General features: G+C 41.2%; 1 protein-coding gene across 2 annotated transcripts in view; it reads left to right on the top strand.

Annotated features, from left to right (window-relative positions):
- Gabrb1 (gamma-aminobutyric acid type A receptor subunit beta1) overlaps nucleotides 1-17,238 on the top strand; it is a 362,113-nt gene extending 344,875 nt beyond the window's left edge. For both annotated transcript variants that reach the window (XM_050149556.1, XM_050149557.1), the window contains one exon: nucleotides 12,413-17,238. In XM_050149556.1, the coding sequence (XP_050005513.1) occupies nucleotides 12,413-12,757 (345 nt within the window). In that variant the 3' untranslated portion in view covers nucleotides 12,758-17,238. The remainder of the gene's footprint in view (nucleotides 1-12,412) is intronic.
- The last annotated feature ends 471 nt before the right edge of the window (nucleotides 17,239-17,709 follow it).

The raw sequence follows: 17,709 nt of genomic DNA on the forward strand, positions 1-17,709 counted from the left end.
TTAAATGAAGGCAGAGTAGTTTGTACCAAACTCTCTAATAGACAGAAGTTATTAAAAACTGGCATTTTTAAAATTCTGCTTAAAGATGTAAGTGATGGAAAACAAGCAAAAGAAAGAAAAGAATCGGCCTTCAAAAGAAGAGTAAATTGTACTATGAGAACCGCAGGTGTATGTATGTGAGGTATATAGCTTTCCCCAGCAGCACTTCAGCAGAAAACTACAGTTCTGTTCACTGAATGAGTCAATGCATAGATGCTGATACTTCCAGGGGTATCTGAAATCAGAAGGAAGTAAATAATAGGAGATACTTGTACTTCCTTTGAAGTATTGACTTCCTTTGAATGATCAGGTAAGAGCCCAAGAAGCCAAGATGGCAAATTCATGGTTAGTACAGAGTGTTGGCTAGACAGGATGTGGACTCACCTAGGAGACAAGCCTCCAGGTGGTTTGAGAGGGATTCTTTAGTTTGGGTTAGCCTCTGGGGCAGATTGAGCGATTATCTCAATTAGGTCAATTGAGATAAAAAAAAAAAAAAAAAAAAAAAACAAAGACCCATCCTAAAGAGTGCAGCACCATTCTCTGGGTTTACATCCTGAATTGCATAGAAAAATAAGCAGCTAGCTAAAGAGAGCACTCATTGCTCTCTGGTTCCTGACTATGAACAAAATGTGGTCAGGTTCCTCAAGCATCTGTCTCAGAGACTTCTTGACCATGATGGACAATACTCTTAAATTGTGAGGCAAAGCAATTGCTCTTGTGGGGTATTTCTTCGCAGTAACAGAAAAGGTGGTTAAGGCAACATCAAAGAGAAACACAGTTACAAGACTACAAATTAAACACCAAAAGAACAAAAAAGTTTCAACTGCAGTCCACAATGTGGAATTCAGTACCTGAACTTAGAGTTTGTTTCTAGCCCATTCTTGTAGTAAGTATATTAAGCTTTTCATTAAATCTCCAAAATGATCATAATTTAGGAATAAAGTTTAAGTCATAAGACTAAGGCAAAAAACCTGAAGTAGACTATCTTAATTATGGTTTCTGTTGCTGTGAAGAGACACCATGACCACTGAAACTCTTACAAAGGAAAACGTGCAATGGGGTGGCTCACATGCAGTTCAGAGATTTAGTCCATTATTATCATGGTTGAGAATAAAGGTGGAATACAAGAAGATACGGTACTGGAGCTGGGAGTATTTACATCTTGATCCAAAGATGACAGGAAGTAGTCTGACTCACTGAGTGTGGCTTGAGCATATATGAAACCTCAAAGTCCACCTCCACAGTGACACACTTCCTCCAACAATCCCACACCTATTCCAACAAGGCCACACTTCCTAATAATACCACTTCTTTTGGGGGCCATTTTCTTTCAAATCACCACATGGACCCTCTCTAACAATATATAAAGCCAAATTTCCACCTATTCTAGGTAATACGCTAGTGATTATAATGCATAAGAAAAGAAACCCAAAATTCTTGAGAGATGATAAAACAATCCAGAGTGTCTATAATACATCATTCCAAATATCTAGTACATAGTAAAATATTAAATTACCTGAACAGAAACAGGAAAATGATATCACAACCAAAATCAATATGACTTTAAGACTCCCAAGTGTTGACTTGGAAAGCAAGCACTATAGAATAACTGTAATTAATATATTTGAAAGGCTGTAGGAAGTGGAAATACTAGCCTAGACCTGCAAGCAACCAAAATATTCTGAAATGGATCCATAGAATACTATTTTCATCAGGGTTTTTATTGCTGTGATAAAACACCGTGACCAAAAGCAACTTGGGAAGAAAAGGCTCATTTCAGCTTACATGTCCCAGTTGGAACCATGAAATAGAAGGATGTAAGTCACAGGCTTGAACATGCCATTCAGTGAACTCATATTGCATCCTGTGGAGTAGAAAGGATTAGTTCCAGTTCCATTACTCGGGCTCTTCCCATGGACACTGCCCTTTGGAGATTCCTGAACTGGAACCATGGCTCTCCGCTTGAACTGACTTCTAGTCACTGTTCCTGTGGACTCCCATACCTTCACTGTGCAACTGCTCTAATAGCATGTGTTTGTGTAGTTACTCTTTAGCATTTGTCTCTTATTAGACAGTAGTTTACAACAGGCAACAGGGCCTTTGTCTGCTTTATTTACTATGCTTTCCTCAATCTCTGTAATGGGGTAGAAACCAAATAAGTATGTCTCAAGTGAATGTATGCATTCTAGATAGACTTTCTCCATTAAGAGTTTTCAGAACTTATTCAAATTATTGAATGACATGTCATAATGCTTTATGAATTCTCCCATCTTATTATGAAATGACAGAAGGAGACAATAACCTACTTTAGCTTCTGCCTAAGGCTGTCTTGCTGTTCCTATTTGTGTGTGTGTGTGTGTGTGTGTGTGTGTGTGTGTTTGCTGGGGATTGAACTCAGGACTTCTAGGCATACTAGGCAATGAATTCTCTAATGTTTTTTATCAAACATGCTAAATCAACATGCCATATACTATGAAAAAATAACCCTTAAAGGTGATTAGGACTTTACTGGCTTTTTCATATGTAGATGGAATACTAACTGCACAATGTCTTAGTTAGGATTACTCTTGCTGTGACGAAATATCATGACCTAAAGCAACTTGGGGAGGAAAGGATTTATTTGACTTAAACAGCACTGTCCATCATCAAAGGAAGTCAGGACAGGAACTCAAACAGGACAGGAAGCTGGAGTCAGGAGCTGATGCAGAGATCATGGGGCGGGGGCTGCCTACTGACTTGCTCTCCTTGGCTTGCTCAACCTGCTTTGTTATGGAACCCAAGAGCACATAGATCATCAATCACTAATTAAGAAAATGGCCTATCAGCTTGCCTACAGCCTGATTTTGACAGAGGTGTTTTCTAAACTGAAATTTCCCCCTTCCAGATGACTTTAGCTCGGGCCAGATTAATATAAAACCATCCGACACAAGCAGTGTCGCCATCTCATGTGACTGAGAATGATCCTGCCCATGCTCGGCCCCCTCCCCATCTTCTCAGCCAGGGATTCAGAGAGGCAGTGTGTCCATAACAAATGTCATCGGCTCAGCGTATCATCTCGGGAAGTTAAATAATGTCAGCTGTGCTATTTCAAAAACCAACACGTGGTGGTTAAATTCAAATTTGTAGAAATTAATGTATTTCCCCCTTATCATGGTGGATGGATGATCTTCCTCTTTCCTGTGAGATGCTTGTAAAAAGTTAAACTTGATTGATATGTGTCTAGTCTCTCTGATTTTTTTAGTTTAGAAAGCTCTAGGATTTGCCTCAGCATCCTGGAGTATGGAGTGACATTGTTCATTATTACACGTTATTTTTGACGGCCTCAGCTGGACAGTTAGGTCAAGGGATATCCGGACTGATACCTCAGAAGTGCAGACCCCATATTGATTTACACTTCCACCAGCTGCAGTGAAGCATTTTTTTTATAGGAGTGCAGATGCCAAATCCAGACATTATGAGAGTTTCAATCTCCAAGGTGATAAAGACTGTAGATTCATGAACCCCTCGGGCACCATTTGAAGCTAGGGATGGGATTTCGGGTTTTGAAAGACAGATTTCACAGCCCAACAAGACTTTGAGTAAGCTACCTCTGGGATAGCTTTAAACTAACCGGGAACTTTTTTAGTTGTGTGTATGGGCTACAGAGTCCGCTGTGTGAAAATGGATGGAAGCCGATGAAATGGATGCCGGCATTGTAAATAATGAAGAACACAGGGAGCCTCTATGAAAGATTCATAACAAATGTGCAGTTGCAACCCCAAAGGTTAAGACGGAGAACTTGCTTTCTGTAATTAGATATCAGTTCTGAGATCGGTCTCTTCTCCCTGATGGCCGCTCTTTGTGCTACATCATCCAAACATTGCCAGGCAACTTTCTGCATGTGCAGTGAGTTGTGCACTGTGCTGCTATCCCAAATGCACGTCAAGATGAGTATTTCAAAGGTAAGAAGCTCCGGGATTATGTCAGGAGCATGCCTTCTGGCCTTGGAACCTGGAGCTCAGCACTCATCAGCGGCATCTCCCTTCAGGGTTCCTGGAGAACATAGACCCTGTCAGGTGAAACTGGGTGTCTTGATTTGGCAGCTCAAATGCTACTATTTCCACTGACAAGCCTACGATGTTTGCCCATGGTCTTCATGCTTTTGTCCAAATCTAGGTTGAATCACATTTTTTTTTCCCTAAACATGTTTACACCGATCACATCTCCCAAATTCTCAGGAGTCTAATTAAAAGGAAAGTTTTGTCCTTTTTCCTCCTCTTCCTCACGCCTTCGTTTTTGCCTCCTCTTCCTACTCCTCCTCCTTTCCTCTCCTGTCTCTTTTCTATTATCTATTTTCTTACTTCCCAAAGAGTTAGGAATTTTCTGATGAGTGAGACAGAGATCTAGCTTAGTAACTAGCCTGATTCTAGTTTTCTGTGAGGCTCTTTTCAAATGAGCAAACACTGTAAGTGGAAAACCTCCCTCTTAATCCCTTAATTCCAGTTTCCTTTATATTGGCATTATTTTCAGTGGATCTTTTTCCCATGGTAACACCAAAAGCTCTAGGTTTATAGTGTCAAGATCTGTAATCCCAGCCTAGCCCATAAGTACTTTATGCCAAACCCAATAATGACAACCAAAGTAAACCCTGGGCTTGAGTCTTTTTTTTTTTTTTTCACTTTAAGTCTCCTTGTCAAGCAAAATTCAGTCTTTATGAATTAAACAGAAAATACCAAACAGTAAGGTCTGGGCAACACATGCCTGTGGCATCTAAATGATGCCACCAGAGCCACATTAACCATATGGCCCAAAGGAATGTCAGAGTGACTGACTCGAACCAAAATAAAGGGGAGTCAGAAAGACCAAACCAACAGGCATCACCCCAAGCAATGAAAATCCTTGGATTGTATGTGTAAAGTATAGGCTGGGAGCATGTAACCGTACAATGAAATAAAGGTAAAACAGACTTTTTAAAAGAATTTTCAAGCCGGGCGGTGGTGGTGCACGCCTTTAATCCCAGCACTCGGGAAGCAGAGGCAGGCGGATCTCTGGGAGTTCGAGGCCAGCCTGGTCTACAAGAGCTAGTTCCGGGACAGGCACCAAAGCTACAGAGAAACCCTGTCTCAAAAAAACAAAAAACAAAAAAAAAAAAAAAAAAAAAAAAAAAGAATTTTCAAAGTTGATTCACACGCACTTTGTTTTGATCACTGAAACTAAAGTGTTCAAAGAGGGTGGGAAGCTCGAGTTTGGGGCTCTTCTTTTTGCGGAGGCTGAGTCCCCCTGTAGGTCACCTCAGGCTCAGTTCTGGAAGAACCAGGAAGCTATACAGTGTTGAGTTGCGGTTGGCTCCTGCCTATCTGAGCTTATATTCTTTTGAAATCATTGAAAATTGTGTGTAGAAGGGAAGGAGAGATACTCAGCAGATGGCAGTACTCGATGCTCTTGCAGAGGATCCTGATTTGGTTTCCAGCACCCACACGATGGTCCACGATCCTCTGAAACTCCCGTTCCAGGGAATTTGATGCACTCTTCTGGCCTCCTTGGGCACCAGCCATAAACCACAGACACATAGGCAAAATACTTATTCATGTAAAATAAAAATAAATATATCTTTTCTAAAGAAAGTAATATGTGTATAAAGTTACATAAAGGACCTGACAGAATGACAGCTAGTGATGGTCACTGCAGAAAAAAAGTGCTGAGAACCCAGCCTGGCAACAATCTGAGGAATGTTCCAGGAGAATATAATGGCACGTAAAAAGCCCTGTGGACTTAGAAAACAGTGGGAAAAGCCAGAGTCGGGCAAGGTGGTCCACAGACACTTTCTCAGCACTTTGGAGGCTGAGTCAGAGGGACCCCTGTTTTGAGGTTAGTTAGGCTACATAGTAAGATCTTGTCCCTCTCTCACATGGATGCACACACAGAGTGCTGAGCAGAATGCCCAGGGATACAGCAGTGAGAACGGGGACTACATACATGGTATTTACAGACAACTATGAAATTTTTAGATTTCTTTCTATGACTTGGGAAGTAGCTAAAAAGAAAAAAAGACATGAACAGAAAAGACATCATATTTGCATCTTATAGAATCACTCTGGCTGCTGTGCACAGAAGAAGCTGGAGGACCACATTCCTCAAAAAAAGGGAAGACCAATTATGAGGCCATAGGAGAGTGAGGTGGCCAGAATGAAGGCATGTTTAAGTGGAGACATTGGTGTTGTTAATACACGGGAGGAGAGAGATGTGGAAGGGAACTCAGAATGATACTTTCTGCCTGAGAAATGTTCTAGAAATTCCCAGTCACCACAGTTTATCTTCAGTGTATTTTTCTATTTCCTGGAAATAAATATATTTTAAAAGTATATTTAACACATGTATATTTGTTTATATGTATGTAAGTTTATACTTAACCATCTACCCTTTCTCACAATGATGATAAAGTGTTCCTTCCTGCAAGTAGTTATTAGGACATGCAAGGACATGAAAAACCGTGGACAAAGCTCCCAACAACACAAACCCAGCCCCCGCCCAAAAGGAATTGCAGGCTAAGGGTTCAGAACTTACAGCTGATATGGTTAAAAGCCTAAATAATATGGCACATCCTAGGAGAGAGAGAAGGATGCAGAGGCTGTGACCTTCTAGGCTGTCTATGGTAATGTATAAAGGCCACCATTCACATGGGACGGCTTCTTCAAATATACCACAGGCTTCTCGAGAACAGTGAGTTAGCAGCCAGTATCACTGTACCTACTTCCTGATACGTAGTTCAGAATCACTTAGTATATATGGATCTTTAGGAATTGGACAGCAAGGAGGAAATAACAGTCTGCAGCATGAGTTGAGCCTGAAGCTATGCCTTGACAGGGCTTTAAAGCTACCACTGCCAGCAAGCATTTTTTTTCAATTATACTGAAATGAGTTCTGCTATGTTTATATATTGAAAATATCCAGAGTGGTTATATTCAGTAACTAGTAACTTTTTTTTTACAATGGGAGATGATGAAGGCAGAGAGAAAGAGTAAGATAGATGCTAAACCAAGATAAAAATAAGTTGGTATTCTTGTTTAGTGTTTCTGTAAGAGGGAGACACAGCTGTCACCTTGAAGGTTTCTAGACCCCTGTCCTTTTAGACCAACCCTCAGGATTGTTGTGCCTGCCCTTTTTTTCTCAGTCAGAATTCTCCAGAAAAATTGAGCCAATGCAATAGAACCAAGAACATACAACAAGGTTTATTTAAGGCATTATCTTAGACAGTTGTGGCACTGTCAAGTCTGAATTCTGTAGGCCAGGTTCCAGTCTGCAAACTAAGCTGAACTTGATCACAAATCTGTAGAACACCCTGGAATCATGGGTATAGTTTCGAGGCACACTTTCTTCTAGGAGTCCTATATTTTCTATAAGATTCTATAAGCCTGTTAAGTGATAATTTAGGTCACTAACATCATCATTTAATTACAATAACTAATTATTACATCTACAAAATAACTTCATTATGACGTCAAGACTAGTGCCAATTTGGCATGTAAAATTAATGACTGCACCATTTTAGCTACCAAAGCTGACATTTACTTGTTCATTCATTCCATCCTCTTTATTGTCCTAAGTATCTTTCTCAGTTTGAACAAGACAACGTCTCCCCTACTGTACTACTCTGGTATTTTTTGAGATTAAGAGGCCTTTACATATGGATATAGAAGCAGCTGTGGACTGTTCTGTAGTTAATTCCAGAAGAACAAAGAAAAATGCAATTCACTTTGAATTTACACTTTTTATGATGAAATATTGATGTGGGAGTGTCATATATCAATCTGTTAATTTCATTGGTTAAGCAATAAAGAAACTCCTTGGCCCTGATTGGTTAAAACATAGGTGGGAGGAGTAAACAGAATAGGATGCTGGGAGGAAGAGGAAGTGAGCTCAGACTCGATAGCTCTGCTCTCTGGAGCAGAGGCCCTGCTTCGCTCTCTCAGGCAGCTCCGACCCAGGATGGACGTAGGCTAGAATCTTCCCGGTAAGCACACCTTGGGGTGCTTACACACATTATTAGAAATGGGCTAGTCCAGGTGTGAGAATTAGCTTAGAAGAGGCTAGATAGAAATGGGCCAAGCAGTGCTTCAATGAATACAGTTTGTGTGTTGTTATTTCGGGGCATAAGCTAGTAGGCGGCTGGGGTGCTGGGGACACAGCCCCGCCGCCACTCCTATTTCAACAGATGGCGCTCTCCTGGGCATACGCGATGAAGCTCCGACCCAGGAGAGCGAAGCAGGGCCTTTGCTCCAGAGAACAGAGCTGTCGAGTCTGCGCTTACTTCCTCTTCCTCCCAGCGTCCTATTCTGTTTACTCCTCCCACCTATATTTTAACCTATCAAGGCCAAGGAGTTTCTTTATTGCTTAACCAATGAAATTAACAGATTGATATATGATACTCCCACATCAAAATATAAGGGAAACAATGTAAAGTTCACCCAGGTGGTATAATGGTTACACTTTCTAAATCTAAATACAATGAGGTAGAAGATAGATAGATGATAGATGATAGATAGATAGATAGATAGATAGATAGATAGATAGATAGATAGATGATAGATAGCTTTTTCTTTATATTAATTTTTAAACAAATTGATACTTGGAAAGTATTGCTTCTTACCCTTCTTGAGGACATAAGGATGTAAGCCCCACTACTTTAAGAACCTTGTCTGCTTGCTCACCACTATCCTCTCAGAGTTAGAATATACAAGCCATGTGTTCTCAAGCCCTGTGCTGCAGGAAGGATGGAGAGAGATCAGCAACCAGAGCCAGATACCCATCCCTCCTGTGGCTTTCCTTCAGATGCAAGCCCTTCCGTTTGTTTGTGGTCAGCTGCTACTAAGGTCAGCTAACATGACCATCTGGGAAGAAGGTGACAGAAAGGCCCAGGGTCACAATAGGGCAAACATGAAAAGGACAGTTAGAAAGGGCACTGAGTGTCTACGTCCAACAGCGGTGACACCATTTGTCCAGAGAAAGATTTATAGCAAGTTCCAGGAGAGAGGGAACTTCACCGATTGTATGGCAGAACACGGTATTAAGGGTTTTATTCACTGAGATCCTTCCATTTCTAAAACAAAAGGCATAATGTCCTATAGCGGCATCTGGCACAGGGCCCCAGGCTCAGCAGGCATTCTATAAACATTTGCTGGATAAATGGGACAGGTGAACGAATGGGCACTTTAACTGTTTATCCATGTTCCTCTTAAAATCACCTCCTGCAGCACAGAAAATATGCCCATCCCGTGGAGTGAAGCGACAGTCAGCCCTCGGGGCTGCATGTCCACAGCAGCACCCTCCGTTCCCCTTTATACACCAAATAAACTGTGCTTTTAGATAATCTGTATGACACAGAAAAAGGAGAGACTACTTACCTGTCCTCCTGAAGCCCCAGTAATAATGCTTATTTTCTACAGATGTAGATTAAATGACTCCTAAAACATAATAAAAGATTCATTGAGTCTTTTTTGAGGACTACTTCCTGTCTCCTCTCTGTCTATAGTCCTCAAAACATCTATGGTTAATTTTAGTCAGTTAGTGGCTAGCTCCGCCCTCGGACTCCAAGCAAGTTTTATTTGTCAGAACGTAATCAAAACATCACACAACACACTCAGGCAAATGGAAACAGCTGCCCCATGCCCTTTGCAGCCCTTCAAATGCAGGTGCCAGTAAGCAATATAGTTCTTCCATGGCCTCTGCTTCAGTTCCCACCTCCAGGTTCTTGCAGTTCTTGCCCTAAGTTTCTTCATGATAAACCATAAACTGGAATAAACCCTTCCCTCTCCAGAGTTGCTTTATCGTAGCAACAAAAAAAACAAACTAGTGCAGAAATTGGTACCAGAGACTGGAGCACCAGAGAAGCGGAGCTGCCTACACCTTTACCGCCCAGGGGATTGTGAGTCCCCTGGGCCTTGAGCTAGTTAAACTGTTGGGTCTTGGTTTTGCTTTGGTTTTGTTGTAACTGTGCCCTAGTTCTTCCCTCTTAGAATAAGAAATATTTAACTTTTTTGTTTGCTTGATTTTAATTTTATAGGAACCCATAGTTGTTAATTTTATAGGAACTAGGTTGTTGGGGGGAGGTAGCTAATTAGTTCCCGGCCACTTAGCCGGGAAATAATCATACAGAAACCATATTATTTTAATCACTGCTTGGCCCATTAGCTCTAGCTTCTTATTTGCTAACTCTTACATCTTAATTTAGCCCATTTCTAGTAATCTGTGTATTGCCACATGGCTGTGGCTTACTGGGTAAAGTTCCTACCGGCGTCTGTCTCTGGTGGGGCAACAAGGCTTCTCTCCGACTCCACCTTCCTTCAACCTTGCTATAGGCCAAGGCTGTTTCTTTATTCATTAACCAATAAAAGCAACACATAGACAGAAGGACCTCCCACACCACTCGGTCTTTTAAAATGCTTAAATTTGTAAAGACTCTGGGACTTCTAGCATTATATTATGCTTTATATTGTGATAGTAACAAGAGATCTGAGGAATATACAGGAAAGGAACGGTTACTGGTTTAAGAGTGATTTGTTTGTCAAGTTGACAAGGACTCAGTTGTGCTGGTTAGTTCTTCATCAGCTTTGACACAAGCTGAAATCATCTGAAAAGAGGAGAAAGTTCAACTGAGAAGATGCTTATTAGACTTGTAGGCAACTCTGGGGGTAGTACATTTTCTTGATTAATGATTGATGTGGAAGGGCCTAGCCCATTGTGGGTGGTACCACCCTTAGAAAGTAGCCCAGGGCGGGGGGAGGGGGGGGAGGGGAATCCTGAGAAAGTCTGGGGAGCAAGCCAGTAAGCAATGTTCCTCCACAGTCTGCTTCAGTTCCTGGTTCTGCTCCTGCCCTGCTTACGCTCCTGCTCTGACTTCCTTTCATGATGGATTGTAAACTAGGAGGTGCAGGATTAAATAAACCCATTCCTCCTCCAAGTTGCTTTGATTATGGTGTTCTATCATAGCAACAGAAAGCCAATGGGTATAAAACACATGTGCTCGTTAGGATTTACTGGCAATTTGACATAGCCTAGAGTCACCAGGGAAAAAGAAACAATTGTGGAATTGCCCGATTCTGATCAGCCTGCATTAGTGTCTGCGAAGGGTTCTTTTGATTGGTAGTTTGTGTGAGAGAGCCTGGCCCACCGTGGGTAGCACCGTGCCTTGGCTGATGAGCCTCAGCTGTACAATAAAACTAGCTGCAGAGAAAAATGTATAGCTCAATAAAATCAATTTTTAAAAAAGAAGTCTATTATCAGATAAGAACAGAGAGAGTAACAGGACTTAACAAACTGCGTTTTCATGTAGGCTTACTCATCTATATTTTCTGAAAGTTGCTCTGTTGAATAAAGTTTAAAAATAAAAGAAAAAATATAGCTGATTAAGTCAGAAGAGTCAGCAAGCAGAGTTCCTCCATGGTTCTTGTCTCCAAGATTCTACTTGAGTTCCTTCCCTGACTGCCCTCAAAGATGAGTTATAATCCAGAGGTGTAAGCTAAATAAACCCTTTCTGTCTCAAGCAGGTTTTGGTCAAAGTGTTTTATAACAGCAACAGAAATTAAATTTGAATAAGAAGGGAAGACAGGTGGTTCAAAATAAAAGATTAAATAATAGGTGATAATAGATAGATAGAAACATATATTCATAGATGAAAGATGATAGATAAATACAGACTAGATAGATAGATAGATAGATAGATAGATAGATAGATAGATAGATAGATGATACAAATGGATGGTACGTAGGTAGTTGATAGATAGAAGCAGATAGATGATAAATAGAAAGGTAGAGATAGAGAAAATAATTAATAGATTTAGAATAGTTATCTAGATAAATAATAGAAGGTAGATAACTGTGAGTAGAGATTAATAGAGATAAGTAGACTTAATAGGTAAATAGAAGATAAAAAAGATAATTGATAGGTCAGTGATAAGTAGATAGATAACAGATGGATAATTGATAGAAATTGATGATTGATAGAGAGATGATATAAGATAGGCAAATGATAGATGACTAATAGCTACAGGCAGACAGTTGATAGGTAGATAGAAGATAAATCCATAACCTGGAAGTAGACAAATAATTGATAGAGATAGCTTATTGATATAAATTGATAACAGAAGACAGAGATAGAGGGTGATAGGTGGCTAATAGAAGATAAAACATTGGTAGACACAATAATGACTGACAGATGATTGATAGAGTAGATAGATGAATTATAGATAATCTTCATTGTCAGGAGGTACATGGAGCCAGTTATCCTGCAATGGGTCAATGTACACGAAATGGAAAGGATCAATGAGTCCCCCAACGACAGCATGACAGTGGGTGAATGTTCTTGGTGAGTGCCTGAGCAAGTCCTCTCTGCCCTCAGGTCGACGCCCACGGCAATATTCTCCTCAGCACTCTGGAAATCAGGAATGAAACCAGCGGCTCCGAGGTGCTCACGGGTGTGAGTGACCCCAAGGCCACCATGTACTCGTACGACAGCGCCAGCATCCAGTACCGCAAGCCGCTGAGCAGCCGCGAGGGCTTCGGGCGCGGGCTGGACAGGCACGGGGTGCCAGGCAAGGGGCGCATCCGCAGGCGTGCCTCGCAACTCAAAGTGAAGATCCCTGACTTAACTGACGTGAACTCCATAGACAAGTGGTCCCGAATGTTTTTCCCCATCACATTTTCTCTTTTTAATGTCGTTTATTGGCTTTACTACGTCCACTAAAGTCAGTCTCATGGTTCGGTTTAGACTATCTTCCTTGGCTTGTTTTCTAACCCCACACTCTCCCAACAGCGATTACTGCTGTGGTTTTTGGAGGTCAGAGATTCAGCCATCCAATTGGTTTTCGGTATTGCGTGTCAGTTTTTATTATCACACCATGTTTACTTCAGCAACAACAAAAGGTATTTGTTCGTGTGCACAGTGGTCCCGGTTACTAGCTCTCTTTCAGCATCCCATCAATTGCTTTGTTTACAAACACAAAAGGAGATGGGTGGTAACTACTGTTGGTAGTCTTTCCTAGTGGCCCTGGATCTCACAGAATAATTTGAAAATGAAAATGTACAGTGGACTTGCTGTCCACCAGCACTGTGTTCTGAGAAAGCTGTAATCATCTCATTCTGCCAAAAAATAATGATGTTTTTAATGACAGGAAAAAAAAAAAACAACTAACTTCAGCATCTCAGATGAAAAAGCCATTTGACAAATAGCAGGTTTTCAGGAAGCAGGGATATAGCAGACAATTCCCCCTCCCTTCTGAAGTTCTCCTGGGTCCCTTCTAGAAAGGCTTCTAGACTCTGCAAAAGAGGGACATCAAAGCTAGTGTTAGTCACCTTTTCCCCAAACTCACCCTACTGTGTCCATCTAACAATGACCATGGCTATCCTTAAAAGTATTTCTTTCTCAAACTGCCCAGATGGTCAAAGTTAGCATTCGAACCCAACCTGATCTATCTGGTAGTCACTGAGAACATTTTTCTTTCCTTGTCAAGAATAAGAAGTTTGGGGGACAATCAATCTTTTCCTTGCTGACCTTTATGGGAAGCAGCCTTGCCTGGTCTTTGTAAACTTTGGGCTCTCTTGATGCCATGAAAACCATGTGGTCATATTTCCACAGTCCCTGTTCCAGAAAGAAAGAGAGAAAGGACATGTGGGGTCCAGCTGGTAAAGGATTTGAAGGAGGTGAAGACCAATTTTTTTTTCCCTTGAGAAAAAAATTGCTATTTCTCTGAGCAAGGCAAGACTTATGTGTTATGAAAAGGTGCCTGGGCAGTTATCCGCACTGCCAAATCTTAAGTCAAATTGTATGTATCGCCTAGCCTTCCAGAGAGCAGTGTCTAATAGTGATAAGCTCATCACACAGGACTCTCCTGAAACTTTTTTGGTCTGTTTTCTGAGCTCTGCATTTCAAACTACAAAATGCATGGCCTGGGGAACGCTCATCCACCATGTCAGTGTCTTCCTCCAAAGCCAGATTTCCAGCTTAAAGAGACCTTTAAAGTAGCAAATATCACAGAGAGAAGAAACTCATCACAACAAAACACTGAGCCTTTAATCATGTGCACTGGCCGCTGAAGTGTGGGCCCTGCCTGTCTACACGCATTAATCACTGTCATTGCACAGCCTCGTCTGTGCTGATGCGTGATTCTGGGTCGTGGGTCTTGTGACTTTCAATAAAGCGACGCAATTGTAAACACGCTCAACCAGCTGCTGCTGACTCCTTCCCATTTTTATGCCATTAAAACCTCGTTTGCTTTCAGAATGAGTTTGTAAAATTATATATGTCTATTTGCAAGGTTGAGTGAGGGCACAAATTGACCAGCCATGGATGGAGGCCACGACCCGTGCGTGTGATGAGGAAACTGAAGGACTAATCAAGATGACTGCCTCGTTTGATAGTCTGGCTCTCCTCTCCAAAGAGAAGCAATGTGCAGAGAAGCGAGAGCTGTTAAAAATATAGTCAATTGGAAAGGGAAAGCTGGAATTCCTAAGAATGAGTCCAAGGGGATAATATGAAAAAATACATTTAGAAAGCAAGAGGAAAAGAAAACCCTTAAATAAGTGAGCGTGGCTGGATTAATAACAGACACTAGTGAAAATAGAAAAGCCCACTCCAACTTAGAAAAAAAAAAAAAAACTGATCACCCCAACTTCTTGAGGAGCCCTGCGATTTTGAGGACAAATTCTCATTTAGGTTTTCAGGAAGTGTAAACACGCTTCCCAGGCTGAGCTGTGCTCATCCTATGGTCAGGTTACAGGGTCATCCATAGGAAGCTCTGCTCGGTTCCCAAGGCTGAGATGCCATGCCATGCACAATGCCGGGGCAGAGTAGAATGGAATGGGGGTTCCTGTTGCCAGTAAATACCCAGGAACTACCATGCGGCCGTTTATTTTAAACATAGGAAGGGAAATATGTGCCTGATGTTGAACAGAAATTAATCATTGTGATGTCAAAGCTGTTTAAAAGGCTTTCAAGAAAGAAATACTGAATCAGAGACAAGTGTCTCCTTAGATCTTCTCATAGAAGATGGTGGTCATTTGGTTTTGCAGTTCTATATTGTCCTTTTTAAAATCTAAAGTGATTTTGTTATAGTTTCAGATATAAAGCATCTTTTGCAGGAAAAAAAAACATTTTGAACCTCCTACATTTTAACCTTTTAAAATGTAAAATGATTGGACCTGAACTACCCACTGGACATGAAATGATATGGGGATCACAGATATCAGTATGCAAATCCAGTCAAATGGCTTTGATCTCAGAGGCAATGGAAACCCACAGCCTTGAAGAGCTGTCACACTTGTGGGGCAAGATCTTTGTCATAACTTCTGAACACCTCCCAGACTACTCCATTCCTCTCTGTTCCCTTCCCAAGTCAAACAGTAACAGGGAAGCACCTTCCTTCTCTGCCATTCTCCCTCTTCTTGCCCTAAATATTGTAAATACAAAATAAACATCATTAAACATTCTTAAATGTTCTCACACTGGCCCCATTGGTTGAAAGATTTTGCTTACATTATACAAAAATTGTTGTTTAACTATGATTAAATTGATTTCTTTTTGCCCTGAAAATAGCCGTAATCCCCTCCATCAAGGAAAGAAAGAAATTGAAAATGACAGACTCCCTCCCTTATGCCTCATTCACACCCAGAGAGCCCGTCTTTCACAGTTCAACTGTGGGACTGATTGTGTGGAAGACTTACCCTGCTGTGGGAAGAGTAGACATCACACCTTTTACTTGACAATAACCACACACTCATCCCTTCTTCCCATATTTTTTCCCTTGGCTTAAAATAGCAGATGTTCCTTCCAGTTAGCAGTTCTCTGAGGCAAAGACCCAGGTGAAGGCTCATTTCTGCTTGAATAATCCAGGATTAGTATCGCCATCACCTCTGTTGCCGAACAGGAACAGCAGCTGGCTGGCAAGACTGCTGAGTGAACAGCCTGTGTCTGTGTGCATGCTAGCTTCATTGTGCATTGCAGTCAATGATGGATCTTAAGAAATTCAGTGAGAAAAATGTGGTGCAGAGAAACAGTAATGGCTTTAGGGTCTGAAAAGACGGGCTTTCCTTTAAAAAAAAAAAAAACAAGTCATAGAAAATCGACAAAATTCTATAGTCCTAAATCAATGACTATCTTATGAATATTTGTTTAGACAGGTTTTATTACAATCTGCCAAGTTAAACAAAAAAGGATATAGGATAGTCCTTCTAGAAGAAAAGAGTCTCCAAGATTTCTCATGTCCCAAATTCTTGTCAAAGGGTGATGCGTCGCCATTTGTTTATTAAAATATCATCATGTATCCTAGGAAAAGGTGAAAGGAACGTGCAAGCATTTGCTCAAGATGGTTCAATCAGCTGTTTCTGGGAGGAACAGAAGAGAAAAACATGTATCTGAAAGAAACCGCAAAGGTACATTGATTAATGGAATGTGGGCTATTGTGTAAACTTCCTTGTAAATTCTGTACATAGTTCACTGAGCTGTCCCTGTGATGTGCTGGTCCTCGACTTTGGGTGGATGTTTGGAAAACCTGATTATTGTAAATATTGTAAGCTTATGAAGCATTTGCTTTTACTCATAAAGTGAAATGATTAGTGATTTGGGCCCAAATCAGAATCTCTCCAGCTCTTGCTCTTTCGTGCATACAGTTGTGTGACTCTGCTGTAAGCCATAGCCAGGTGTCTGTGATCACTGCCTCATGCCTTTACCCACTTTAAGGGACAGCAGCTGCCTAGAAGGCTGCCAACCTGTGGGGCCAAAGAACAGAGCACCAGCAGAAACCAGAACTGGAGCAATGTGCTCCTTGAACAGTCACGAAAAGCAGATAAGTTGTTTTCACTCACTGTAGCTATTTGTATCATCAAGAACTGAATTACTGATGCTGTTCAAGGAGTCAGGGATTGAAGGGATGCTTAAAACCCACAGGTAATCCAAAGCTTCATTTGCACCAATACCTTTAGCTTCTAAACTATGTTTTCTAGAACTTCGAATAAGATTAAAAATGAATAGAATAGTTGGGTTTCATCAGGGTGGACAATAAACATCTGAAGGATAAGCAAGGGTGCAGAGAGAGACAACAAATGCCCTTGATAGCATTGGGTGCCAGACACATACCTGACAGACACAGAGGTAACCATATCCTTACTTTTAAAGGTAGAGAAAAATTCTGATGTGAACTGATTGAGAAGGCAAACAAAAGCATTTAACGAGGGGAAGGGCACTGCAGTGTGAGCTGCTTGAGTTTGAAGAACTTGGTAATTAAATATTTCCAGATATTATTTTCTCCAAGTTCTCGGGGTTCTTTCAGAAGCCTTTAGGATGTGGGCTGTTCTGCCACAAAGTGTGTTTCCAAGCAATCCCAGAGAGGGTGATGGCACCAGAAGAAATTCAAATTATCTGAGCAATTGAAGATTGAGATTGGTTTCTTAGTGGTAGAGGGAAAGGTGTCCTCCTCAAAGGTAAGATTCTTTGTGTCGTTTTACGTGGTAGGAGAGCATACACAGAGAGCTATTATTTTGGAACATTTTAATCCTGAGACATGCCCCACCACCAACTGAACACACAAAACACACCTTGGTGGAACTAATCCATTCCGCCAATTTTCAGGTTAGAACACATTGTGATTTTTCCCTTAGCTTTTCTTCAGATAGCAGCACATCAGCGGGAATGATTGAAAGCGT

The sequence above is a fragment of the Alexandromys fortis genome, unplaced genomic scaffold, assembly GCF_014885135.2.
Source record: "Alexandromys fortis isolate MF-2015 unplaced genomic scaffold, M_Fortis_MF-2015_v1.1 scaffold_0, whole genome shotgun sequence".
Classification (NCBI taxonomy): domain Eukaryota; kingdom Metazoa; phylum Chordata; class Mammalia; order Rodentia; family Cricetidae; genus Alexandromys; species Alexandromys fortis.